The sequence below is a fragment of the Vidua macroura genome, chromosome 7, assembly GCF_024509145.1.
Source record: "Vidua macroura isolate BioBank_ID:100142 chromosome 7, ASM2450914v1, whole genome shotgun sequence".
NCBI classification, from domain to species: domain Eukaryota; kingdom Metazoa; phylum Chordata; class Aves; order Passeriformes; family Viduidae; genus Vidua; species Vidua macroura.
Genome location: NC_071577.1, coordinates 570,422 through 597,668, shown reverse-complemented (window position 1 = coordinate 597,668; position 27,247 = coordinate 570,422). Strand labels below are relative to the sequence as shown.

Here is a 27,247-nt window from a genome sequence, read left to right as displayed (position 1 = left end):
CAGTCTTACAAAAGTAGCCCAGACAAATGAGTAGATGGACAAAGGGCTCGTCCTCCCTCAGTACAGATATCTAAGTGGCCAATAAAGTACAGCTCTCCCATCTTGTTCCCTGCAAGAGAATCAGGACCATGAAGACAAATAGTCACAGATATTCCTTCTGGCCTCCATAAGCAAAGCTGTGCCAAACCACAGATGCTGCCTTCAAACTGACTCAAATTCCAGCCTAGACCTCTCACCTTGCAGACAACTCCTTCCCCAACATGCTCCCCAACACCAACCCCCTGCAAACACCCGCAGAGAAGCCCTCAACAGCCCACCAGGAGCCCCAGCTGTCCCCGTCCCTCCGCAGAGCTTTCCCACCCTCCAGCAGACCCCCTGGTTCCCTGCACGTGCTTTGGGATGGCACTCGGGAGCATCTGCTCCAAGGCCTTCCCTGGCAGCAAGCTCAGGCTGCCAGGCCTATGGACCCTGGCTCATCCTTCCCACCGAGCCTTCCTGTGCACGGTTGTTCCATTGGCACATCTGCGCTCAGCTCGGACTTCTCCACTCAGCCAGGGCTGCTGGGAAAGGATGGAGAGCAGCCTGGCAAGCCCTTTCTCCAGCTCCCCCTTCACTCTCGGGGGAGGTAGAACATTCCAGAGGAAAGCGTCTGGTGCCGCAAGGAGTGGGCGGCATCAGGCAGCTCTGGGGAGGCCCCTCAGGACTGCAGTATCCTGAGGGAACACTGTTGGCCATCCCCTGTGTGTATCTGCAAAAGCTTAAAGGCAGCTGCCTCAGCTTCCAGGGCCTCTCTGGGCCAGCATCCTGACGTGGATGCAGGACTGCTGCCAGGCACTGCTGGGACCCAGCGGGACAGGACCGGCTGTCTCGTGTCCACGTAGCACCCCTGACACAGCCAGGGCCGTCCCGAAAGCAGACAGACGCTCCCGTGTCAGCAGAGAGGAGCAAGGAGCACTGGGCTCCTCTCAGAGTATCTCAGCTGGGCTCGCTCCACAACACGCCCCCATTTTAAGGCCTGCTGATGCCCAGCTGCCAGAAATGCCTACCTTGTGCTCTCCAAGATGCACAGGGAGAGCCAATGAGCAGGACACTTGGGGAGGCAAACCTTCCAAGCCTTTCTGAGGCTAGGAGCACACCAAGATCAGCCAAGACTCTCCACGCTGCCTGGCCCACCCAGCCCACTCTGGGCTGGCCCTGGGCCACAGCGGCTCCCACCAAGCAGGTGGCAAATGCATATTGCAGAGAGTTGAAACACAGATGTCTTGGTTTGGAAAGACAGGTGTCTGCTAAGGAAGGCAGGAGCCTCCTCTGAAATGGAAAAAGGTAGACCTCTTCCCTCTGAATTGTTAGAAGTTTGAAATTAAGGGGGGCTCTTGGGCAAAAATATGGGAGCAGGAATAACAGTTCTTTATTAGGGAAGAAATTAAAAGATAAAATAAACAGTGCAGTGAACTAAAACAACACGGACAGAGTCAGAATACAACCTGACACCCTGTTGGTCAGGTTGTTGGTAGCAGTGCAATTGGAATTGTGGCTGCAGTCCTCCTGGAGTGTCAGGTGTGGTTCTTTTGGAGAAGTGATCTTGTAGAAAAGGGTGCAGTCTTCCTCTGAAAAGGCAGTGGAAGAGGCAGCTGTTCCTCTGGGAAAATCCAGCGCAAAAAAGCTGTGCTCCTGAGCCAGAATTTCAAGCCTATACATGCAGGTAGGATTGCTTGGCTCCTCCCTCTGGCCAGAGCCTCTCCCAGTGGGATGTTAGAGTTCTTATCAGTCATGCAGTGACACTCAATGGCCCCTTATCAGCAGATGTCTCCCCATAAGGAAGGATTGATTGTGGAAGAGATAAGGAACAAGTGCCCATTTAACACAAGACAACTGCCATACAGATGGCAAATAGAATACATCTTGCTTTTTCCAGTCTGGGACAACAGCAGCCAGGGAAGATGTGAAATGTGTGTGTAAAGGCCTTTGAATTCACAGCGCCCAGAGAGAGCTTTGGGGCTCACAGAGGGACAGAGATGGTTCTGCTCACACCTCTGTCCAAAGGGGGGTAACACATCCTGCTGCAGGTGCTTGGGTTGTTCTCTGCAGCTCCAGGTGGATGCCAAAGCTGCTCTTCACAGCCTTCTTCCTGCCCCTCTGCCAAGTGCAATGGGCCTTCAAGGACTGAAAGGAGCACAGAGAGCCAAAGGGGGACACTTGCAGCTGCCTCACTGGGAGCTCCCTGGGGGAAGCACTTTCCTTGAGAAGCAAGCCCCTTTCCTCCAAAGGTGTTTCCCTAAATGCGCAGCTTTTCCGGGGAACACCAACACAGCCTTAAGAAACGCTGGCAAGGCTGAAAGAGTTCAGGTCCTTTCAGGACAGGCACCCCAGCTCTAGCTCGTATTCCCCCAAGTGCGTATCCAGGTGGAGGTTCAGATGTGCAGACCTAGGCCCTCTACCAACACAAGCTGCCCGCTGCCTCTTCACCTGCCTCAACTCCTGCCTGCGCTCACGGCGCCAAATCCAGGCTGTTCCTGGCCACAGACCAGAGCCCTGTTCCTACAGGACGCTCTTGCCAGCACCTTCCAGGACTCTCCGCTGTACACACAGCGCTTTTCATGCCCGCTCCCAACAGGCTTTGGAAGGCAGAGCACAACCTGGCTGCCTCTGCCAGCAGCACACCCCAAACACAGGCGGAGGAAGAAGCAGCAGGGGCTGTTTTGCGGCCATGCCCAAGAGAAACGGGAAGGGTGCCCTCCCTGTGGGCTCACTTGGTTGGCTTTCTGACTGGCTCTGAGCCTGGGGCTGCCATTCCTCACCTGTGGGGACCAGAACCACACCCGGGATCCCAGCACTGCCTGACAGCGCTCCGGGCACTGGCACGGTCGCGCGTCCGAGTCCCGGGCGCCCCGCTGCAGCTTCATTTGCTCTTAGGCACACCCAAAGCCCCCTGTTAAGCCCGGATGGTCACTGGTTCTGTCTTCTTCCGCATCCTGTGCAGGGATGGAGGACTGCTGAGCTTTAGGAAGCTATTCTTGAAAACTTCCAGCATTCCAAGCTCCTTTGAACTCTGTGGATGCTTGCCATGGAATCCCTCACAGCTGGGTTCATCCTCAGGTTGGCTCTTCCAAATTCCAGGGGCTCCAGGGTGCTCAGCAAGATCTGCAACTCCACAGTGTTGTGGAACTGCACCTTCAGCACAGGCACCTTTCCAGCCTGATCTGCCCTCGTTGCTCTGTGTGTGCGCCCAAAACATGGCGTGGAAGAGAACGGCAGCAGGGGCCCGTGTGTCCCTGGGCTCAGGATTTGCGTCGCTTCATCTCCACAGAGATGCAGGCAAAGTGAAGAAGCCAAACCGTTTATTAATGGAAGATGAAACAAAGAGATGAGAGGGGAGGGGAAAAGAGGGGATGGGCAGGGTCTGAGGGCTGGAGGTAGGGAGCTGTCAACAGGGAGGGAGAGTGGAGGGGAAGAAAAGGTGATGGATAGACTGAGGGCTGGTGAGGCAGAGCTATCAAAAAGGAGGACATGTGGAGAGAAAAAAAGGTGATGGGCAGTGTCTGGGGGCTGGAGGAAGGGAGCTATCTAGAGGGAGGGAGCTATCTACAGGCAGGGAGAGTGCTGAAGCCACGAGAACTGTGCCCAGCATCAGCTATGCCAGGAGTTCCAGCAGCACTGAGAGGTGATGTCCTCTTCAATGTCTCCGGGTGTGTTCTTGGGACACTGGTTCACTGGATACAGAAGGTGTGCCTAATTCTTTAGGTCTTTGAGGAAACTGGGCTTGATTTTCCAGGTTAGAGCATGACGGGCTGGCATCCTGCCTCCGGGCTTGAAGGGCTGGAAGAGACAGCAACAGAGACATGGTGAGATCCCGGATCTGTGGGAATGCTAGGAGACCTTCTGAACAGGGCCATCCCACCCAGAAGGGAGTAGGAGACATTGGAATCAGCTGGGAGGTACTTGCCATGTCTCCCAGACGTGTGCCTGAAATCTCTGCGTGCTCTGCCCACAGCATCCCTGGTGTGCACCGGGAGCAGAGCACACTGCAGCCGGGGCAGGGCTCACAGCTGCCCCCGCCAGCCCCCGCTGTCAGCCCGCTGCCCTCACTCACCATTGCAGATCAGCTGGAGCTCTCCCTGCTGCCCCCTCGAGCTGCGCCCGGCCATCCCTGCGAACACAGAGCCTGTCACGGCCCAGCGGCACAGCTCCCTGCCAGCGGCGCTGCCAGCCCTGTGGCCACACGGCCTCGTGGCCCGGCAGGGCTCAGCCCGGGCCCTTGCCGCACGCTGCCAACCCAAGGGCACGGCTGCCGGAGGGCTGCAGCAGCGCCCAGGCCAGGCGGGGCTCCACGGCGCCGGGCCCGGATGGCGCTGCCGGGGCAGCAGGCGGGGCTGGGGCCGAGCTGCGGCGGGGCGGGGAGGGAGCCCGGGCTCGTGGCTCACCCATGAACCTGACGGCCGCCTCTCGCAGGGGCTCCAGTGGGCTCTGCAGGTAGGGCCGGGCCCGGCGCAGGTGCTCGGCCGCTCGGCTCCTGTCCTCTGCCAGCTGGAGAGAGCAGCAGGAGGGAAGGGTTGGCACGGGCTCAGCCCCTGGGCGCTCCCTGCGCCCAGCCCAGGCCTCCCCTGCCCGCACAGCCCTGAGGCCCGGCCAGCAGCCGCTGGCGCCGGGCTCTGGAGGGGGCAGAGGGCCGGCTGCTGCCCGGGGAGCCGCGGTGCCGCCCCGCAGCTCCGCCGGGCCGGGGCTCCATCGGCACCCGGCTGGGGCCCACAGGAGCCTGGAGAAGAGCCCGCGCGGCCTCTGGCTGCAGCAGTGGGCAGGGGCACAGCTGCCAGCCTGAGCTGCCAGACACTGAGCACTGTGCCCATGGGGCTTCTCCAGGCTGAGCCTGGGGCTTCCAGGCCGTCCTTACCAGGACCTCGGCAAACTTTGACAGCTGCTCCTTCTTCACCAGCTGTTCGAGATCCCACCTCTTCAAAAACTTGGCCACACGAAGTAGCGTTTCCCGAGAGGCCTGGAGAGCAGCAGACCCCAGGATTGCCCCACAGCCCAGGGCACAAAACCTGTGTCCCTGTGCCAAGGCCTGGAGGAGGCTGCAGCCCACCAGGCGCCAGGGCAGGAGGCAGCCGAGGCCCCTCTCAGAGATCCACCGGCATCACAGAAAACCTCACCTTTGCCACTTGCCAGTTCTCAACATGGCAATACAAGAAAAGTGGGAGCAAGCCCTGACTCAGAATCTTCTTCATGGGCTTTTTTCCCTCATCCACTACCAAGTCCATCATCTTGTGCATGAGTTGAATGGAGAGCAACTGCACATGGCTGTTGTCCTTTAGAAAAGAGGAGGATAAGATTTTAAGACCAATTATTCCAGGCTTACTTGAGACAAGGTATGAAAATCCATAAGGGAAAAGGTTATCTGGGCAGTCTGTGCCCATGGGTGTGGACACAGAGCCTTACATGCTCAAAGAGCAGCAGGAGTGCCTCAGCCAGCTTTGGGGCGGTGGTGCTGGATACCAGGATGTCTTTGTGCTGGAGCACATTGGTGAACACACGGAGGCTCATGCTGACCACCTCTTCATCTGTATCCCCCAGTAGATCCAGAAGGCTTTGAGACACGCTGCACATTCTTCTGGCCTGGGTGGAACACAAGGCTGTGCTGGGAAGCCATGGACGGCTGCACGGCCAGCAGCACCCTGGCACTGCAACCCCACCCTGCTGGTGCAGGGCCCACAGACCAAAAGCCTGTCCCAAAGCACTGGGGCAGGTGAGGCAGGAGAGCTAGGAGCAGCTGCCTCAGCTCCTGAAGCCCTGCCATCCCAAGGGGCTGCTTTGCCCGGCACAGCTTCAGCCGCTGCCCCCTTCTCACCATCGAGGGATCCTTGCTGAGCACCACGAGGCCTCTGAGTGCCAGGCGACGCCGCTCCCTGCACTCGCTCTGCAGGTGCCTTGACATAATCTCCAGCATGCTGTCACCACATTTAGTCGTGTCCAGGCGCTCGAGGACCTGAAAGGCACTGGGCAGTGACAGGGGACCCGGCCGGCAGGAGCCCAGAAGCGCACAGGGCTGGGCCCAGGCAGCAGCACAGGGCGTGGGCACTGTCCTGGCAGCTGTGGCTACAAGAGGGCAGAGAGCTGGGAGGCAGCTCAGCAAGGCAGCGCTGGCCAACGGGCTCACCTCCACAAGGAATGCCATGGCAGGCAGATCCCAGCACGGCTCCTCCCTGCTGAGCTGCCGGAGCAAGTGGAGTGCGATGCAAGAACACAAAGGGATCAAAACACGGAGCATCTCCCTGGCAGGGGGGAAAAAGACACCAAAGCCCTGAGGTGGGGAGACCAAAGCTCTCCCAGCACTGACTCACAGAGCTCTGGTGTTTCCCCAGCATCCCTGGAGGGGATGTGAGCGCTTTGAGAGGCAGCCCCTTCTGGGCACCCTCCTCTCCCAGCCTTTTCCAGTCTCCTTGGCCGTCTCCCGCTGACGAGGCCCACTGGCCCATGAGCACAGGGACTGTGTGGGGCATAGGGCACAAATGCTGGGGGCAGTGGGCAGAAGAGGGTCTCACCTGGCCAGCAGACCCACGGCATAGTGCTGGGTGTGAGCACACAGCAGTGTGTCCCAGCCACGCTTGCGCTCCATAGCCACCACCACATGGTCACACTGCAGTCGGCAGAGCAGAGCCTTCATGGCCTGCACTGCAAACCTGTGTGCAGAGCAAAGCCCGGGTCACACTGGGAGCACTGGCGCTGGCCACAAGGGCATGGGAAGGACAGGAGGACTGGGACCTGTTGGGCTTGCTGGGAAGGCGGTGTTTCTCCTGGCATGCACTCCAGAAATTATCAACTTCCTCTGGTGGCATCTGCTGTGTGGTGATGACAACATGGAAGAGCAGAGCCACAAACAGGCGGGAGGAATAAAGGATGATCGCCTTGTGGCACTCAGGCACTTGGACAATCAGCCAGATCACCAGAGTTGCCTGCAAAAGAAGCAGCCCAAGGCAGCGCTCAGTGCCGAGGTGTCCATGGGGCAGGGCCCAAGGGCAGACACAGGGGGAGCAGCAGGCCTGGTGCCCCCTGAGCCTGCCCCTAGGCCAGGTTTCAGCCCAGCGCCTGAGGCATGGAGAGGATGGAGAGCTGCTGGAGAGGCGACCTGGGGCTGAGCAAAGGCCCAGAAACTCACAGCCAGGGCAAAAACGTCCTTGTTGTCCCCATCGGAGGTGCACATTCTGTGCAGAGGCCAGTCCTCCATCACGCAGAGCAGTGTTGGCAGTGCATTCTCCAGTGCTGGTCCCGATGAGCCTATGGCTTTCCACATCATTGCAGCAGCTCTGTGGGATGGCAGCTCTGTGTCAGGGGCATCTCAGTCACAGCACCATGCCCTGTGCAGCTGTGGGGGCCCAGGTGACAGAGGCTTGGTGCCCTGAAGGGCAGGGGGGGAGCATTGGCAGCAGGCTCAGGAAACAGAGGGGCCCTGGGCCTCTCTGCCTGTCTGGCAGAGACCATTGGACAGGCTGTGCAGGGCCATGGGCCCTAAAGGCTGCTGAGCCCTGAGCTCTCAAGGCTCGTGGGCCCCGTACCTGTCACACGTTGGGGCACAGCGCAGGAGGGTCAGCACCACGTCAGCAGGGTGTTCTTCTGCCAGCCTCACAATGTCCGTTTGCAGCCTGGCATCCACAGAGACGTGGGACATGAGACTCTGGTGGATGTTCTCCACCTTGGCTGGCACCTGGAGGAGGCATGGGGGAGACTTGGAGCGCTGTCCAAAGGAACAACTTCCCCAGCTTCCCCCAAGAAGTGCTTCTGTTCCCACCACACTGTGCTGGCCTCAAAGGCTGAGGGGGCCCAGAGACCATGGCTTGAGGGGACACACCATCCTGGGAGGCCTCCAGGTGTGGACCCAGGCTGCTTACCTGCTGCTGCTGGTGAGAAGAAACACAAGGCTCCTTGAAACAGTCGAATATGAGTTCCTGACTCAGAGTGGGAGTGGGCGTGGTGTCAGTATTTGCAAGGCCCTGAGTCTCTGCGGTGTTGGCGTTTGTGATGGCCACATCCTCAGTCAGTGCCATGTCAGCCTTTGCCCTGTGATCGTTCATTGCAGCCTCAGAGTCTTCTGAGTGCTCCATTGAATCTGGGTTGGTGTCAGTAGTTGTGATGCCCTTAGTCTCTCTGGTTTTGGCGTTTCTGATGGCCACACCCTCAGTCAGTGCCATGTCAGCCTTTGCCCTGTGATCATTCATTGCAACCTCAGAGTCTTCTGAGTGCTCCAGTGAATCTGGGCTGGTGCCAGTAGTTTTAAGGCCCTGAGTCTCTTCATTGTCATTGTTTGTGATGACCACGTCCTCAGTCATTGACGTGAGAAGAGCCTTTGCCCAGGTTTCAGTTTCTGAGGTCTCAGAGTCTTCTGAGCGCTTAGCCAAATCTGTGTTGCCATCGGGCTCTGCCTGGAGCTCGGTCAGCCCCGAGTCAGGCTCGGCTGCGCCCTCAGCTGCTGTGCTGCCGGTCTTTCTACGCCGAATGCGCAGGAACTGCCGGAACATCTGCAGGAGAAGAAAGGACAGGGAAGTCCGGGATGTTCCATGGAGTGCTCCAAGCGTGGTGCTGGGCTGAGCAGTGACAGCAGGCCCAGCCCAGGTGGGGATGGCTGCTGGTACCTTCAGGCTTTTGCGGAAGCGGCCACGGGCGGGTTCCTGCTCTTGTGTCCGGTCCAGGGCTGCATCTGGCAAAGAATCAATGCAAGGGCTGGCTGGCGGGCATCCCCCCAGAAAACACTCTGGTCAAAATAGAACTGGGGGAAAAGATGAGGAAAATGAAATGTCTGGTGAATGCGGGTGCAACACATTCTGTATTAAATATAGAGTTGGAAAAAATTGGTCCTGGTAAAGTTTTGAATATTAGTGGAGCCACAAGTCACCAGCAGAAGTTATCCCTTTCAAAACCACAATCTTATAAACTGGGAAAAGGAGTAGGAATACATCGGTTCTTATATATGCCTACGCCCCCCAATCATCCCTCACAGATGGGAGTGGCTTTGTAGGAGCAGGTCAGTGAAAATCAGGATATACAATTAGCAGAGAGCAACAGGGGATAGAAGCCCTACCTCTACGAGTTTTTGTCTCTATAGATTGGTTTTTTTTGATTATTTCATTAAGTTTGTTCATTTTATTAATCTCAATTACAAGAATTCTAATTTGGTATTTTGGATTATTACTAGTTATATTTAGTTTGATCTTTTTATTGTAATCTATTCAGATTGATTTATTTAATTGTTTCTGTTAGATTCATTTGGTGTTCTACTGGTATTGTTTTATTTAGATTCTACATTTTAATCATTTAATTACAATTTATCAATTATTTTATTTGATTGTTTTACTCTACAAAGTTTTGTCAAATTTCATTATTTAATTTCAATCATTCAATTTAATCATTTTATTTAAAGTTGACAATTGTGATTCCAATTATTCAATTTCAGTCATTCTGCTTCAAATCTACTAATTATTTCATTCTATTTCAATTATTTGATTTTCAGTTATTTAAACCTGAACTGGATTAGAAATTGTTATTCCAATTGTTTTATTTCAGTTGTTTTATTCCATTTTTTTATTTCAAGTTATTAATTATTTTATTCAATTGTTTTAATTTTAAAGTTGATACAATTGTGATTTTAATTCTTTAATTTCCATCATTCTGCTTCAAATCTATTAATTATTTCATTCTATTTCAATTATTTGATTTTCAATTATTCTCATTTAAATCTGAACCGCGATTGAATGTTGTTATTTCAATTATTTTGTTCTAATTGTTTTATTTCAATTTTTTTCAATATCTTATTTCAATTGTTTTACTTCAATTCACCAATTATTTTAAGTAATTGTTTTAATTATTTCATTCTATTTCAAATATTTGTTTTTCAATTAGTCTTATTTAAACCTGACCTGGATTAGAAATTGTTATTCCAATTTTTTTTATTCCAGTTGTTTTATTTCAATTGCTTTGTTTCAATTTATTAATTATTTAATTCAATTGTTTTAATTTAAAAAATTGTTAATTCCATTATTTTGTTAGATACAATACTTAAAATTAAATGATCATATGCTAGTCTGATTGCTTATTTCCAATCATTTTATTGAAATTTAATTGTTTTATTCCAATTGTTTCTTTATTGCAATTACACAATTCTCATTTTGTGATTCCAATTAATTTAATTCTGATCATTTTTACTTTAATTAAATTATTTTATTTTAATTATTTATTTCAAATGTTTTAATTAAATGCCAATACTTTAAATTTTTGTTTGATTTCAATCACTTGATTATTCAAGCTCGTATTAATTACGTTAATTTAGATTGTTGTATTCAATATTTTGGATAGAATTTATTTTTGACCAATCAAGGTTCCAATTGCTTTATCAGTTTATTTTGTTAAGAGTTATTTCAATTGTCCTATTTCATATAAGTGTAGATCCTTTCATGAGCTCATTTGAGTTACTGGTTGCTAGGTTAGTTAGTTGTCCAGTTCATTTATAAAATGGGGCAGTGTACTAGTAAGAACTCCCGTAGGGGAAGGACTGAGAAGGGTAAGCTGAAAGAAATTCCACCCAGTAGCCCTTTAGGAGAAATGATTGAAAAATGGGAAAGTGATGAGAAGTTTAAGGAATTAGATAAAATAAAGATGATACAGTATTGGGTCGAGATATGGCCAAAGGAGGCTCTTCAAGAAGGGTCAGTTTACTGGCCTTGGTATGGTTCAAAGGAGAGAAAACCAGACCAAAGAGGAGAATTTGAAAAACCAGACTGCTTTTACTGCGGTAAAGGGGGTCATGTTAAGAAATATTGTAAGCAGCTCGTAAAGGACCAGAAATTATACAGAGAAACTGAGACAGGAGTTGGAGAAGGAGAAGATTAGGGATGTCAAGGGCTCTATTCTCTGAGGGCAGTAAAAGATTTAAAAGCGGAGCCCTCGATAAATTGAGAAGTAGGCCCTCAGAGAGAAGAATTTGAATTTTTAGTAGATACGAGAGCTGATAGGTCATGTGTTTTTAAGATACCAGAAGGAGCAAACTTAGTAGAGCAACTTGTAAAGTAAGAGGGGCAAGCAACAGTCCATTTGAAGTACCTGTAATTAAACAAGTAATAGTGAGAGGAAATTCAAGGGAAGGATGTGTTGATTCACTATTTATGCCTAAGTTGAACTGTAACTTACTCGGCCGTGATTTACAAATAAAGATGGGGATGGGGTAGTTCCGAAAGAAGGGAAGATGGTAGCAACAATTATGAGATTAAATAGAGAAGACGAGAAAGAAATAGATTCCCAGGTGTGGGCAGAAGAGGGTGGTTGAGGTTTATTAGACATACCACCGATAGAGATAAAAATGAAACCCGGAACTACAGCCATTCAAGTCCATCAATATCCCATCTCAGCTGAAGGAAAACAGGGGTTAAGTCCCGTAATAAAAGGATTGATTCAAGATGGGATATTAGAGCCGTGCATGTCACCCCAGAATACACCAATTTTACCAGTTAAGAAACCGGATGGAAGATAGCGATTAGTACAGGATCTAAGAGAGGTCAATAAGCAAACTGTAGCCAGATATCCAGTAGTGCCCGACCCTTACACTCTGTTGAATAAAAAATCACCAGAACATTCCTGGTTTAGTGTGATAGCTCTTAAAGATGTATTTTGGGCGTGCCCATTAGCAGAGGAAAGTAGGGGGTGGTTTGCTTTTGAATGGTATGATGAGAACACAGGGAGAAAACAACAATATCAATGGATGAGATTGCCCCAAGGGTTTACTGAATCACCAAATTTGTTTGGACAAGCACTGGAAGGGTTATTAGAGCAATTTGAGCCAAAACAGAATACCCAGATTTTACAATACGTGGATGATCTATTAATTTCAGGGGAGCAAAAGGAACTAATATGAGAAACTACCATAAGACTTTTAAATTTTCTGGGAAAAAAAGGGGTTAAAAGCGTCAAGGAAAAAAGCTCCAATTTGTAGAGCAAGAAGTAAAATGTTTAGGACTTTTAATTGGGAAAGGTTATAAGAAATTAGCAATGAGTAGAATTGAGGGAATCCTATCCCTGCCCTCCCCAAAGACAAAAGGGGATGTACGAAAATTATTAGCTTTAGTTGGGTACTGTAAATCCTGGATTGATGGACACACCCAGTTAGTTAAATTTTCATACGATCAATTGGTTGAGACCAGGACTTTTGAATGGACTGAAGCAGATGAGGGGAAATTAATGGAATTGAAGGAAAGACTGATGAAAGCTCCGGTTTTAAGTTTGCCGAATTTGGAAAAACCTTTTGAACTGTTTGTAAATGTAGATGAAGGAATTGTTTAATGGTGTATTAGTGCAAGAGTGGTGCTGAGAAAGGAAACCGGTTGCGTATCTATCTAAATTGTTAGACCCTGTGGTGAGAGGCTGGCCCACCTGCCTACAGTCAGGGGCCGCTACTGTGACTCGAATTGAGGAAAGTTATCAACTAACTTGTGGAGGTAAAATTAAGGTACATATCCCCCATGATATAAAACTAATATTAAGCAAGAAAGCTAGTCAATGGATTACGGACAGTCGATTACTGAAATATGAAATGAAGTACTCACTAATATTGATAACATAGAACTTACAACTACAAAAGTGCAAAACCCTGCACAATTTTTATATGGGAAATCAGAAGGCCACCTTGAACATTGTTGTGAAGAATTAATTGATCTGCAAACTAAAGCAAGAAAAGATCTACAAGAATTCCCTTTATTAGAAGGGGAAGTGTTATTTGTAGATGGCTCTTCTCGAATTGTCGAAGGGAAAAGGATGTCAGGTTACGCAGTCATAGATGGGGAAACGATGAAAGTAATAGAGAAAGGAAAATTGCCAACGAAATGGTCAGCTCAGTGCTGTGAATTGTATGCCCTAGTAAGAGGTCTAATTTGGTTGAAATACAATAAAGGAACTATCGATACTGATTCTAAGTATGCTTATGGAGTTGTTCACGCATTCAGTTAGATTTGATAGGAAAGAGGGTTCATAAAGTCTAAAGGTAAAATGTTAATTCATGAAGAATTGATAAAAGAAATATTAAAAGCACTAAAAGATCCATTACAAGTCGCAGTAGTACATGTTAAAGGACATCAAAGGGGGACATCAATAGAAATACTCGGAAATAATTTAGCGGATCAGACAGCTAAAGGGGCAGCTTTAGGAAAAGAAGAGCAGCTACTTAAAATAGAGAACCTAAGAGTAATAGATGGGGAAGAGATTCCAATATTCACAGAACAAGAGCAAGAAGAATTGCAAAAACAAGGGGGCGTTAAGGATGAATTTGGGAAATGGACAATGCCTGATGGGAGGCAAGTATTGAATAAAAATCTATCTCGGAAAATCCTGGAAATTCTGCATGCCTCTACGCCTTGGAGAACTCAAGCACTGTGTGATCACTTCTTAAGAACATATGTGCGCATTGGGTTATTTGGGCTAGGAAAAGCTGTAACAAAGGATTGTATGACTTGTCAGAAAAGAAACAATAAAATAATGGAGAAAGTACCTGTAGGGGGAAGAGAATTACCTAAAAGGCCTTTTCAGGATATACAAATTGACTTCACTGAATTTCCTCAGGTACAGAGGTTTAAATATTTATTAGTTATCATCGATCACCTTACCCATTGGATAGAGGCTTTTCCAACAGTAAAAGCAACTGCGGAGCTGTTAGTAAAATTCTACTTGAACAAATTATCCCACGTTATGGTATAGTGAATACAATAGATTCAGACAGAGGGCCTCATTTTACTGCTAGAATTTTACAAAATGTAATCAAAACCCTTGGTATGACTTGGAAGTTGCATACTCCTTGGAGGCCCCAAAGCTCAGGAAGAGTAGAGCGAGCTAACCAGACCCTGAAAATTACACTTGCCAAGCTAGTAGATGAAACAAAAATTAATTGGATCAAATGCCTCCCATTAGCCCTGATGAGAGTGAGAACAAAGCCTAGATCTGATGTGGGTATTTCCCCTTATGAATTGATGTTTGGACTCCCATTTTTGACCACCTCACATTGCATGGGGACATACGAAGGAGATAAAGATGTGAAAATTCACCTAAAAACAATTGCAAAAACATTAGAAGAGTTAAGAAGAAAATGATATCTCCCCCAAAGTACTCCTATTGATTTTAAAATCCATAAATATCCAGCAGGAGATTGGGTATTAATTAGATCGTGGAAAGAACAGCCGTTAACCCACAGATGGGAAGGCCCGTACCAAGTTTCATTGACTACCAAAACTGCAAAAAGAACACAAGAGAAAGGGTGGACCCATGATACCAGGGTCAAAAGTCCAGTTCCGGCTCCCACAGAATAGACTATGGGAAATTTGACTAACATCAAGCAGCACCTCTTGTTTTTATAAGTGTTGTTCTAATGTTGCAATTTATGAACTGTTATTTAAAGATATTGTTTATCAACCTGTTATTTAATATCCTATTTAAATCCAGTATTAGTGTAAAAGTTAAGATAAAGAGTTATATGAATATTTATTGTCATATTTATTAAAATGTTACTATTGAAAATATTTATTGAAGTTAGAAAAGCATCTCTTTGATTTTAAAAAGTAAAAGTAAAACATTCAACTAATGGCAACTAATTACAATTTCTGGTATTTCTCATTACAGAAACAGTGACAAGAAGTCTCCATAAGATAGAGCATTCTCCCACCACTGTAGTGATCTGACCCTAAAACGGAAAAAAATAACAAGTCAACACAGGGAAAGAGTGGAGTGAGACGTGGACACCGGTAAGAACGTAAGCACAGGGGGCAAGCCCAGATCAGGTGACAGTGCTCTTACCATCCGAAGCTGACTAAGGACCATGAGAATCAAGAGAGTAACCTGTACTGGACCCCTATGGGGGTTGATAGCAATAATGACTGTGAGTCTCCAGGAGAGCTCACCAAACTCCTGTGATAAGTGCTATCATGCTGTCTATACCGGAAATGCGCGAAGCGCAGTTCTCAGATTCCACACTAATCTTAACCCTGAGTGTGTTGACTTGTCACAATTACAAACCTGTGTAGAAGATGGAAAAACCTATTGGCTATTTGAAAATGAAGGGACCCCTAAACAGAAACTAGTGGGGGAATGCCCTACAAGGGAGAAATGGTTATGCACTGACAAGAAACCAGGGAATAAGGTTTGGACTTAATGGAAAAGGATTGGACTTAATAAAAGAAAAAGAAATAAAAAGGGTGAATAAACCAGGGGTAGAAACAAAATTACCGAATGGAAAGAATTTGTTTTCAGATCTAGTAGAAAGAATCAGCCATGAGTTCAACGTATCGAATATGTGCTGGATATGTGGGGATACCAGGAGGTCAGAAATATGGCCCTGGGAAGGAATCGCGCTCAGCCCTCAAGAAACTCTAAAAGCAATGAAAAACCTAGATAGAGATCGAAAACCAGACGTCCAAAATGCGGAAGAAGTTTGGAACTTAAAGTCCGAGGTAATTGGGGAAGAATGTATATGGAGAAAAGGACTGAAATTTCTTTCCTATGTAGGTGAACTGTCTTGTAAAAGGTATCTAACTACTAATGATACCCATGAGTGGTGGATTCCCCAGAGTAAACATCTGTATTGGGCACAAAAACAAAAGCCAGGCTCAAACTGTTCATATATACAAAGAGAACAGTTGTAGGAGTGTCTAGCTAAAGAACCAAATCTATTTCAAGACGAACCCTGGTTGTCTAAATTTTGGAACAAAAATGAAGTTAGAAATACCAGATCACTAAAATTCTGGAAAGGCCCAAAAGGATTGTTTTGGATTTGTGGAAAGATGGCATATGTGATGCTACCAAAAGACTGGAAGGGCAGTTGTACATTAGGTGTAATAAGAGTGTCATTCTTTTTACTTCCAAAAGATGACCATCCAGATTTAGGGGTACCCCTCTATGATGAATTAAAACGTCAAAAGAGATATCTAATTGGAGGAACCCAGAGCTGGGGAGACGAAGAGTGGCCCCCAGAGAGAATTATTGAAACCTATGGCCCTGCCACCTGGGCACAGGACAGTTCATGGGGGTATAGAACCCCCATTTATATGTTGAACAGAATTATAAGGTTACAAGCACTTCTAGAAATAATTTCTAATGAGACAGCTTTAGTTTTAGACTTGTTATCAGTACAGAGCCGCCAGATGAGGACTGCCATATATCAGAACCGGCTAGCCTTGGACTACCTGCTGGCCGAAGAAGGAGGGGTATGTGGAAAGTTTAATTCATCTGAATGTTGTCTAGAAATTGACGATCATGGGGACCTAATTAAAAATATAACCACCAGGATTAGAAAACTCGCACATGTACCAGTACAACGATGGACCCCATTGATAAAAGCTAATTGGTGGGATAACATCTGGAATGGAGAATGGTGGAAAAAGATACTGCTTATAGTGGGGGGGGGGGGGTTGGGGGGGGACTCATAAATTTAATTTTCCTTCCTTGTTTAATACCTTGTCTTATCAGAATGATTAATAACATTGTCCAGACTTCTCTTGAAGGGTTAACAGATGAGAAAATTATGATGATGAAAGAAAACCAAGACGGAAAAGGAACAGAGAGCGCAAAAGAGATGTATGAGAAATACCAGAAGTTAAGAGAATTTTACCAAAAGTATGAAAGTCCAGTTTGATAAGTTAAGGCTGATGCGGGTCAAGCCCGATCAAAGAATTAGAGGGGGGATTGTTATGAACAAAAATAAAATTTAAACCTTTGGGGAACGTAGTTAACAATGGTTAAATGTTGTTACAAAGTTAAATGTTGTTAATACAAGTTAAATGTTGTTAATACTAGTAACAAAGTGTGATTAGTTCTATGAAAACCCAGTAGTGTGGTTCATGTATAAAGGGGGAGTGGAAGCGGGGAGGAGATGGGGTGCCAATCTTTGTGCAGGGGCAGAGAAACTTTCAGGAGTATTCCATCATAGAACACAACCACAACTTAAATCAAGATTGGAAGAGAGATCAACCAATGGGAGGTGAGAATTCCAAAATGATTGGCCAAGACTGCACCAACTTATAAGTCAATCAGCAACGGAGAAATAGACCTGTCACAGCACAGATCCTGAGCGCCCCAATCAGGAGACAAGAGAGAGACTTGAAAAGGCCTGGGGTGTCTAACTCCCGCGTCTTTCCTGGGAGCCGCTTTCCCTGAAAACACCCCTAGGTTACAATTACTAAGCTGTTGAAACAGTATCTGGACTTGCCTGAGGCTTTTGCTGCCAGTTGTTCATTTTGTAATAAAGAAGCTTACTTTTTTAATCAACATGCCTCCTTTTTGTTACTTTAAAGTTTCCTTCTAAGCCTGTTTGCAACATGTACTGTGGACTATGGAGAGGATCTTGCAAAAGAATTTGCATCAGGATAAAGAGAAGGGGAGAATGAAACAAGGCCTTTGCTTGACATAAGCACAGAAGTAAACGAGTACTTAGCACAGATATACATAACTACTTAGCACCAGTTAGCATAAGGAAAAACTCGAGGGCCAAACCTGACAGGAGAGTGACTTGACATAAAGCTTTAGACATAGTCTACCAGAAGAACTAAGGGCAAGTACGGAATCAGCCCTGTGCAGGAAAACCATGAGGAGGAAGTGCTGCTTTAGGGCATGGACACTGCTCCTGGACAGCGGCTGGGCATTAGCTTCGAGGACAGGAATCTGACAGAATGTATTTCTAACACCCTGCCTATCGAATCACTGCAGCAGGGTAAAGATGGATGGTATTTTTGATACAATTCCTCCATAAACGCACTAAAATTCATATATGGCAGAGAAGCATGTTAGTGGGGTGCAGCCCCATGCCCTCCCTCCGGATCAATAAAAGGGCTTTTGGCCGACAATGCATTTGTCTGCTGATTACTTTGAATTAGGGAGGCCCCTCAGGACTGCAGTATCCTGAGGGAACACCATTGGCCTTGACCTGCAGGCACCTGCAAAAGCTAAAAATCAGCTGCCTCAGCTTCCAGGGCCTCTCTGGGCCATCATCCTGACATGGATGCAGAACTGCTGCCAGGCACTGCTGGGACCCAGCGGGACAGGACCAGTTGTCTCGTGTCCACATAGCACCCCTGACACAGCCAGGGCCGTCCCGAAAGCAGACAGACGCTCCCGTGTCAGCAGAGAGGAGCAAGGAGCACTGGGCTCCCCTCAGCTGGGCTCACCACTGTGCTCCAGTGGGAGGGGCAGACAGGCCACCCACAATCAGGGCATCCCCTGCATCAAAAGGACGTGCATTTTGGCCTTTTCATCCCTCCACCCCAGAAGCAGGCCTGATATCTCCTCCTCTGGAGTGGAGTCTTTCCAGTTCTGACGTCATCTCACGCTTGGCCAGCGCCTGAGATGAGCCGCAATGGCTTGTGATACCACTTCCATGCCAAGCACAGCTCCATTGTCTATTGTTCCTCTTTCACAGGTTAACTTCCCATCGATTGACCAACCCATTGCTTCTTTTAAGGGTCAAATTCACAGCAACTTCACAATAAGGTTTCCTTCATTGTCTGTTCTTCATTACCTGCCTGATGTGCACAACAGCAGACCAAGAATGGCAGGGCCTTAGACACGATTTCGGTCCCTGACACACAGGCTCCTTGTCCCACTGCCGGCCTTCCGTGTGCTCAGCAAGATCTGCAACTCCACAGTGTTGTGGAACTGCACCTTCAGCACAGGCACCTTTCCAGCCTGATCTGCCCTCGTTGCTCTGTGCGTGTGCACAAAACACGGCATGGAAGAGAACGGCAGCAGGGGCCTGTGTGTCCAAGGGCTCGGGATTTGCGTCACTTCATCTCCACAGAGATGCAGGCAAAGTGAAAAAGCCAAACAATTTATTAATAGAAGACAAACCAAAGGGATGGGGTAGGAGGGAAAAATGGGATCGGCAGGATCTGAGGGCTAGAGGGAAAGAGCTGTCATCAGGGAGGGAGAGTGGAGGGGAAAAAAGGGGATGGGCAGTGTCTGAGGGCTGGAGGGAAGGAGCTATCTATAAGCAGGGAGAGGGCTGAAGCCCTGCAGGTTTCCCACAGGGTCAGCTGTGCCAATCATCAGCTGTGCCTGGAGCTCCAGCTGGTCTCTTCTGGTCTCAAGGTAGTCTCATCTTCCATGGCATTTGGAGGCCTGATGCAGACACTGGTTCTTCTGAGCCACTTCTGCAGCTCTTTCACTGAATGTATCTTGAACTACTATGTTTGTCTGGGAAGGACTGTCATCTCTCCACAGGGCTTCAAGGGCTGGAAGAGAGAGGGACAGAGCCCTGGTTAGAGCCAGGATCTGTGGGAATCCTAGCAGACCTTCCTGCGAGGTCCATCCCACCCAGCTCTAGCCATGGCCACAAGAAAAGGGGGTGTCAACTGGATCAGCCTGCCATGAGTCCGCCCCTCCGAGACCCTGAAATCTCTCTGTGCTCTGCCCACGCCACCTCTCATCCACACAAGGAGCAAAGCCCACCACAGCAAGGACAGGGATTGCAGCTCCCTGCCCAGGCATCGCACCTCTCCCACCAGCCCCCGCTGTCAGCCCTCACCCTTGTAGATAAACTGGGTCTCTTCCTGCTGCTTCCTCAAGTACCGCCCGGCGGTCACTAGGAACACAGAGCCTGTTATGGACCGTGGCCCAGATCCTGCTGTGGCAGGACAGGGAGGGAGCCTGGGCTCGTGGCTCACCCATGAACCTGACGGCCGCCTCTCGCAGGGGCTCCTGTGAGCTCTGCAGGTAGGGCCGGGCCCGGCGCAGGTGCACGAGCACTTGGCTCCTGTCCTCTGCCAGCTGGAGAGAGCGGCAGGAGGGAAGGGTTGGCGCGGTCTCCGCCCCTGGGCCGGGCGCTCCCTGCGCCCAGCCCAGGCCTCCCCTGCCCGCACAGCCCTGAGGCCCGGCCAGCAGCCGCTGGCGCCGGGCTCTGGAGGGGGCAGAGGGCCGGCTGCTGCCCGGGGAGCCGCGGTGCCGCCCCGCAGCCCTGCCGGGCCGGGGCTCCATCGGCACCCGGCTGGGGCCCACAGGAGCCTGGAGAAGAGCCCGCGCGGCCTCTGGCTGCAGCAGTGGGCAGGGGCACAGCTGCCAGCCTGAGCTGCCAGACACTGAGCACTGTGCCCATGGGGCTTCTCCAGGCTGAGCCTGGGGCTTCCAGGCCGTCCTTACCAGGACCTCGGCAAACTTTGACAGCTGCTCCTTCTTCACCAGCTGTTCGAGATCCCACCTCTTCAAAAACTTGGCCACACGAAGTAGCGTTTCCCGAGAGGCCTGGAGAGCAGCAGACCCCAGGATTGCCCCACAGCCCAGGGCACAAAACCTGTGTCCCTGTGCCAAGGCCTGGAGGAGGCTGCAGCCCACCAGGCGCCAGGGCAGGAGGCAGCCGAGGCCCCTCTCAGAGATCCACCGGCATCACAGAAAACCTCACCTTTGCCACTTGCCAGTTCTCAACATGGCAATACAAGAAAAGTGGGAGCAAGCCCTGACTCAGAATCTTCTTCATGGGCTTTTTTCCCTCATCCACTACCAAGTCCATCATCTTGTGCATGAGTTGAATGGAGAGCAACTGCACATGGCTGTTGTCCTTTAGAAAAGAGGAGGATAAGATTTTAAGACCAATTATTCCAGGCTTACTTGAGACAAGGTATGAAAATCCATAAGGGAAAAGGTTATCTGGGCAGTCTGTGCCCATGGGTGTGGACACAGAGCCTTACATGCTCAAAGAGCAGCAGGAGTGCCTCAGCCAGCTTTGGGGCGGTGGTGCTGGATACCAGGATGTCTTTGTGCTGGAGCACATTGGTGAACACACGGAGGCTCATGCTGACCACCTCTTCATCTGTATCCCCCAGTAGATCCAGAAGGCTTTGAGACACGCTGCACATTCTTCTGGCCTGGGTGGAACACAAGGCTGTGCTGGGAAGCCATGGACGGCTGCACGGCCAGCAGCACCCTGGCACTGCAACCCCACCCTGCTGGTGCAGGGCCCACAGACCAAAAGCCTGTCCCAAAGCACTGGGGCAGGTGAGGCAGGAGAGCTAGGAGCAGCTGCCTCAGCTCCTGAAGCCCTGCCATCCCAAGGGGCTGCTTTGCCCGGCACAGCTTCAGCCGCTGCCCCCTTCTCACCATCGAGGGATCCTTGCTGAGCACCACGAGGCCTCTGAGTGCCAGGCGACGCCGCTCCCTGCACTCGCTCTGCAGGTGCCTTGACATAATCTCCAGCATGCTGTCACCACATTTAGTCGTGTCCAGGCGCTCGAGGACCTGAAAGGCACTGGGCAGTGACAGGGGACCCGGCCGGCAGGAGCCCAGAAGCGCACAGGGCTGGGCCCAGGCAGCAGCACAGGGCGTGGGCACTGTCCTGGCAGCTGTGGCTACAAGAGGGCAGAGAGCTGGGAGGCAGCTCAGCAAGGCAGCGCTGGCCAACGGGCTCACCTCCACAAGGAATGCCATGGCAGGCAGATCCCAGCACGGCTCCTCCCTGCTGAGCTGCCGGAGCAAGTGGAGTGCGATGCAAGAACACAAAGGGATCAAAACACGGAGCATCTCCCTGGCAGGGGGGAAAAAGACACCAAAGCCCTGAGGTGGGGAGACCAAAGCTCTCCCAGCACTGACTCACAGAGCTCTGGTGTTTCCCCAGCATCCCTGGAGGGGATGTGAGCGCTTTGAGAGGCAGCCCCTTCTGGGCACCCTCCTCTCCCAGCCTTTTCCAGTCTCCTTGGCCGTCTCCCGCTGACGAGGCCCACTGGCCCATGAGCACAGGGACTGTGTGGGGCATAGGGCACAAATGCTGGGGGCAGTGGGCAGAAGAGGGTCTCACCTGGCCAGCAGACCCACGGCATAGTGCTGGGTGTGAGCACACAGCAGTGTGTCCCAGCCACGCTTGCGCTCCATAGCCACCACCACATGGTCACACTGCAGTCGGCAGAGCAGAGCCTTCATGGCCTGCACTGCAAACCTGTGTGCAGAGCAAAGCCCGGGTCACACTGGGAGCACTGGCGCTGGCCACAAGGGCATGGGAAGGACAGGAGGACTGGGACCTGTTGGGCTTGCTGGGAAGGCGGTGTTTCTCCTGGCATGCACTCCAGAAATTATCAACTTCCTCTGGTGGCATCTGCTGTGTGGTGATGACAACATGGAAGAGCAGAGCCACAAACAGGCGGGAGGAATAAAGGATGATCGCCTTGTGGCACTCAGGCACTTGGACAATCAGCCAGATCACCAGAGTTGCCTGCAAAAGAAGCAGCCCAAGGCAGCGCTCAGTGCCGAGGTGTCCATGGGGCAGGGCCCAAGGGCAGACACAGGGGGAGCAGCAGGCCTGGTGCCCCCTGAGCCTGCCCCTAGGCCAGGTTTCAGCCCAGCGCCTGAGGCATGGAGAGGATGGAGAGCTGCTGGAGAGGCGACCTGGGGCTGAGCAAAGGCCCAGAAACTCACAGCCAGGGCAAAAACGTCCTTGTTGTCCCCATCGGAGGTGCACATTCTGTGCAGAGGCCAGTCCTCCATCACGCAGAGCAGTGTTGGCAGTGCATTCTCCAGTGCTGGTCCCGATGAGCCTATGGCTTTCCACATCATTGCAGCAGCTCTGTGGGATGGCAGCTCTGTGTCAGGGGCATCTCAGTCACAGCACCATGCCCTGTGCAGCTGTGGGGGCCCAGGTGACAGAGGCTTGGTGCCCTGAAGGGCAGGGGGGGAGCATTGGCAGCAGGCTCAGGAAACAGAGGGGCCCTGGGCCTCTCTGCCTGTCTGGCAGAGACCATTGGACAGGCTGTGCAGGGCCATGGGCCCTAAAGGCTGTTGAGCCCTGAGCTCTCAAGGCTCGTGGGCCCCGTACCTGTCACACGTTGGGGCACAGCGCAGGAGGGTCAGCACCACGTCAGCAGGGTGTTCTTCTGCCAGCCTCACAATGTCCGTTTGCAGCCTGGCATCCACAGAGACGTGGGACATGAGACTCTGGTGGATGTTCTCCACCTTGGCTGGCACCTGGAGGAGACATGGGGGAGACTTGGAGCGCTGTCCAAAGGAACAACTTCCCCAGCTTCCCCCAAGAAGTGCTTCTGTTCCCACCACACTGTGCTGGCCTCAAAGGCTGAGGGGGCCCAGAGACCATGGCTTGAGGGGACACACCATCCTCGAGGCCTCCAGGTGTGGACCCAGGCTGCTTACCTGCTGCTGCTGGTGAGAAGAAACACAAGGCTCCTTGAAACAGTCGAATATGAGTTCCTGACTCAGAGTGGGAGTGGGCGTGGTGTCAGTATTTGCAAGGCCCTGAGTCTCTGCGGTGTTGGCGTTTGTGATGGCCACATCCTCAGTCAGTGCCATGTCAGCCTTTGCCCTGTGATCGTTCATTGCAGCCTCAGAGTCTTCTGAGTGCTCCATTGAATCTGGGTTGGTGTCAGTAGTTGTGATGCCCTTAGTCTCTCTGGTTTTGGCGTTTCTGATGGCCACATCCTCAGTCAGTGCCATGTCAGCCTTTGCCCTGTGATCATTCATTGCAACCTCAGAGTCTTCTGAGTGCTCCAGTGAATCTGGGCTGGTGCCAGTAGTTTTAAGGCCCTGAGTCTCTTCATTGTCATTGTTTGTGATGACCACGTCCTCAGTCATTGATGTGAGAAGAGCCTTTGCCCAGGTTTCAGTTTCTGAGGTCTCAGAGTCTTCTGAGTGCTTAGCCAAATCTGTGTTGCCATCGGGCTCTGCCTGGAGCTCGGTCAGCCCCGAGTCAGGCTCGGCTGCGCCCTCAGCTGCTGTGCTGCCGGTCTTTCTACGCCGAATGCGCAGGAACTGCCGGAACATCTGCAGGAGAAGAAAGGACAGGGAAGTCCGGGATGTTCCATGGAGTGCTCCAAGCGTGGTGCTGGGCTGAGCAGTGACAGCAGGCCCAGCCCAGGTGGGGATGGCTGCTGGTACCTTCAGGCTTTTGCAGAAGCGGCCACGGGCGGGTTCCTGCTCTTGTGTCCGGTCCAGGGCTGCATCTGGCAAAGAGCAAGCGCAGCCAGAGCTGAGGGGCTGCGGGAGAGGCCAGAGAACACAGCCCAGCCCTGCGCTCCCCAGGCAGGGAGAGCCCCGGGATGCCCCAGGGGATGGAGCACGGCCACTGCAGGGTGTCTGCCCGGCCCCTCCTCCGTCCTGTCCATGGGCCTGTCCCCAGTGGGGGGGATGGGATGGGATGGGATGGGATGGGATGGGATGGGATGGGATGGGATGGGATGGGATGGGGCCAAGCTGGCTGCAGCCATCAGCCCTGTGGCCCAGCTCTGCCACTCACCATCCTGCAGTGTCTGGAACTGCTCCGCTTCTTCATGCTCTTGTGCTGGGTCAGCTCCAGGGTCTTTCTTTTTTTTCCCCCTGATCACTTTGAACATACTGAGAAATCTGGCTGCCATGCCAGAGTCTGGCCTTGAGGCCACCTTGAAGGAAGATGGCAGGGTGAAGTTCTGAGTCAACAAGTCGCGTCGTTGTGCCTTGAAGGCATCTGAGGCAGAGAAACCTCAGGACGCCTGCAGGACAGCAAGTCCTGCACTCTGGTCTTGAGGGCTCCTGCCACAATGACAGGAGACTCCTCGTAAGGCTTGTGATCACCAATTTCCTCAGTCTGGCCTTGCGGGCACCTGCAAAAGAAAAGCCTCGGGAAGGCCACGGGCTGCCAAGTCCCGCAGTCCTGCCACGAGGTCACCTGCAGGAATAACGCCTCGGAAAAGCTCCGGGTCAGACACGAAGGAGCGCGCTGTGCGGGGGCTCCTCACGGCACCGCTCTGTCCTGTCCTGTCCCGTCGCCTGCTCCAAGCACTGTGGCGTGCTCTTGTCACCACCAGCTCCTGTGTCACCACGTGTCACAAAAGGAGGGCCCTTGGACACCCCGGCCCCTTCCATGACACGGTGACCGTGCTGCAGCGTGTCACAAAGGGCCCTTGCACACACTGCCACCTGCCCTGGGGCCACCCCCAGCCCCACCCAAAGTGGCCCAGGTTGGAAGGAATCTCTGGCCCTAAGTGTCTAAGGCAGCCCAACAGGATCTTTAGGAACAACTCAAACCATCAGCAAACCCTGCCCTGCTCTGTGGGATCAGGGCATTTAAGACTCCTCAGTTCCGGAAGGCTTTACTTCTCATTACACAACTCAAGTAGTTCCAAAATTTGCAAACTTCTCAAATCAATAGCGATTGCCAGAGAATGTGAATGATTTGGAAGTTTGTTCCCATCTAAAAGCAGCAACTCATTTGCCTTAACACATTCCATTGGAAGTCAATTCTGAAACATAGCACTATACAGAAGCAAAAGAAGGCCATTCTTTGGTGTGCAAATGGTTTTCGATGAAGGGATGATAATATCACAATTCTCTTAAGGAATAAAAGCTCTCAAGGAATGAAAGTCCACTCAGTCTTACAAAAGTAGCCCAGACAAATGAGTAGATGGACAAAGGGCTCGTCCTCCCTCAGTACAGATATCTAAGTGGCCAATAAAGTACAGCTCTCCCATCTTGTTCCCTGCAAGAGAATCAGGACCATGAAGACAAATAGTCACAGATATTCCTTCTGGCCTCCATAAGCAAAGCTGTGCCAAACCACAGATGCTGCCTTCAAACTGACTCAAATTCCAGCCTAGACCTCTCACCTTGCAGACAACTCCTTCCCCAACATGCTCCCCAACACCAACCCCCTGCAAACACCCGCAGAGAAGCCCTCAACAGCCCACCAGGAGCCCCAGCTGTCCCCGTCCCTCCGCAGAGCTTTCCCACCCTCCAGCAGACCCCCTGGTTCCCTGCACGTGCTTTGGGATGGCACTCGGGAGCATCTGCTCCAAGGCCTTCCCTGGCAGCAAGCTCAGGCTGCCAGGCCTATGGACCCTGGCTCATCCTTCCCACCGAGCCTTCCTGTGCACGGTTGTTCCATTGGCACATCTGCGCTCAGCTCGGACTTCTCCACTCAGCCAGGGCTGCTGGGAAAGGATGGAGAGCAGCCTGGCAAGCCCTTTCTCCAGCTCCCCCTTCACTCTCGGGGGAGGTAGAACATTCCAGAGGAAAGCGTCTGGTGCCGCAAGGAGTGGGCGGCATCAGGCAGCTCTGGGGAGGCCCCTCAGGACTGCAGTATCCTGAGGGAACACTGTTGGCCATCCCCTGTGTGTATCTGCAAAAGCTTAAAGGCAGCTGCCTCAGCTTCCAGGGCCTCTCTGGGCCAGCATCCTGACGTGGATGCAGGACTGCTGCCAGGCACTGCTGGGACCCAGCGGGACAGGACCGGCTGTCTCGTGTCCACGTAGCACCCCTGACACAGCCAGGGCCGTCCCGAAAGCAGACAGACGCTCCCGTGTCAGCAGAGAGGAGCAAGGAGCACTGGGCTCCTCTCAGAGTATCTCAGCTGGGCTCGCTCCACAACACGCCCCCATTTTAAGGCCTGCTGATGCCCAGCTGCCAGAAATGCCTACCTTGTGCTCTCCAAGATGCACAGGGAGAGCCAATGAGCAGGACACTTGGGGAGGCAAACCTTCCAAGCCTTTCTGAGGCTAGGAGCACACCAAGATCAGCCAAGACTCTCCACGCTGCCTGGCCCACCCAGCCCACTCTGGGCTGGCCCTGGGCCACAGCGGCTCCCACCAAGCAGGTGGCAAATGCATATTGCAGAGAGTTGAAACACAGATGTCTTGGTTTGGAAAGACAGGTGTCTGCTAAGGAAGGCAGGAGCCTCCTCTGAAATGGAAAAAGGTAGACCTCTTCCCTCTGAATTGTTAGAAGTTTGAAATTAAGGGGGGCTCTTGGGCAAAAATATGGGAGCAGGAATAACAGTTCTTTATTAGGGAAGAAATTAAAAGATAAAATAAACAGTGCAGTGAACTAAAACAACACGGACAGAGTCAGAATACAACCTGACACCCTGTTGGTCAGGTTGTTGGTAGCAGTGCAATTGGAATTGTGGCTGCAGTCCTCCTGGAGTGTCAGGTGTGGTTCTTTTGGAGAAGTGATCTTGTAGAAAAGGGTGCAGTCTTCCTCTGAAAAGGCAGTGGAAGAGGCAGCTGTTCCTCTGGGAAAATCCAGCGCAAAAAAGCTGTGCTCCTGAGCCAGAATTTCAAGCCTATACATGCAGGTAGGATTGCTTGGCTCCTCCCTCTGGCCAGAGCCTCTCCCAGTGGGATGTTAGAGTTCTTATCAGTCATGCAGTGACACTCAATGGCCCCTTATCAGCAGATGTCTCCCCATAAGGAAGGATTGATTGTGGAAGAGATAAGGAACAAGTGCCCATTTAACACAAGACAACTGCCATACAGATGGCAAATAGAATACATCTTGCTTT

The 27,247-nt window shown here is 51.1% G+C and overlaps 1 protein-coding gene across 2 annotated transcripts; it reads right to left on the bottom strand.

Moving 5' to 3' along the window:
• Positions 1-3,321: 3,321 nt before the first annotated feature.
• On the bottom strand, positions 3,322-23,526 carry LOC128809843 (maestro heat-like repeat-containing protein family member 6). 2 transcript variants are annotated; one of them, XM_053982210.1, is made up of 13 exons: positions 23,131-23,526; positions 22,799-22,947; positions 22,402-22,549; positions 22,008-22,198; positions 21,788-21,925; positions 21,403-21,517; positions 21,094-21,231; positions 20,685-20,861; positions 20,399-20,554; positions 20,140-20,241; positions 19,668-19,770; positions 4,091-4,147; positions 3,322-3,816 (listed from the first exon to the last, which is right to left on the bottom strand). In XM_053982210.1, exons 1-13 carry the CDS (start codon positions 23,455-23,457, stop codon positions 3,674-3,676), a joined length of 1,944 nt encoding a protein of 647 aa, XP_053838185.1. In that variant the 5' UTR covers positions 23,458-23,526; the 3' UTR covers positions 3,322-3,673. The 2 variants fall into 2 exon arrangements, with proteins under 2 accessions (XP_053838185.1, XP_053838186.1); XM_053982211.1 differs by lacking the exons at positions 19,668-19,770; positions 20,140-20,241; positions 20,399-20,554; ... (6 more) ...; positions 22,799-22,947; positions 23,131-23,526 and adding exons at positions 4,422-4,524; positions 4,889-4,990; positions 5,148-5,303; ... (6 more) ...; positions 7,548-7,696; positions 7,881-8,156.
• Between the last annotated feature and the right edge of the window lie 3,721 nt (positions 23,527-27,247).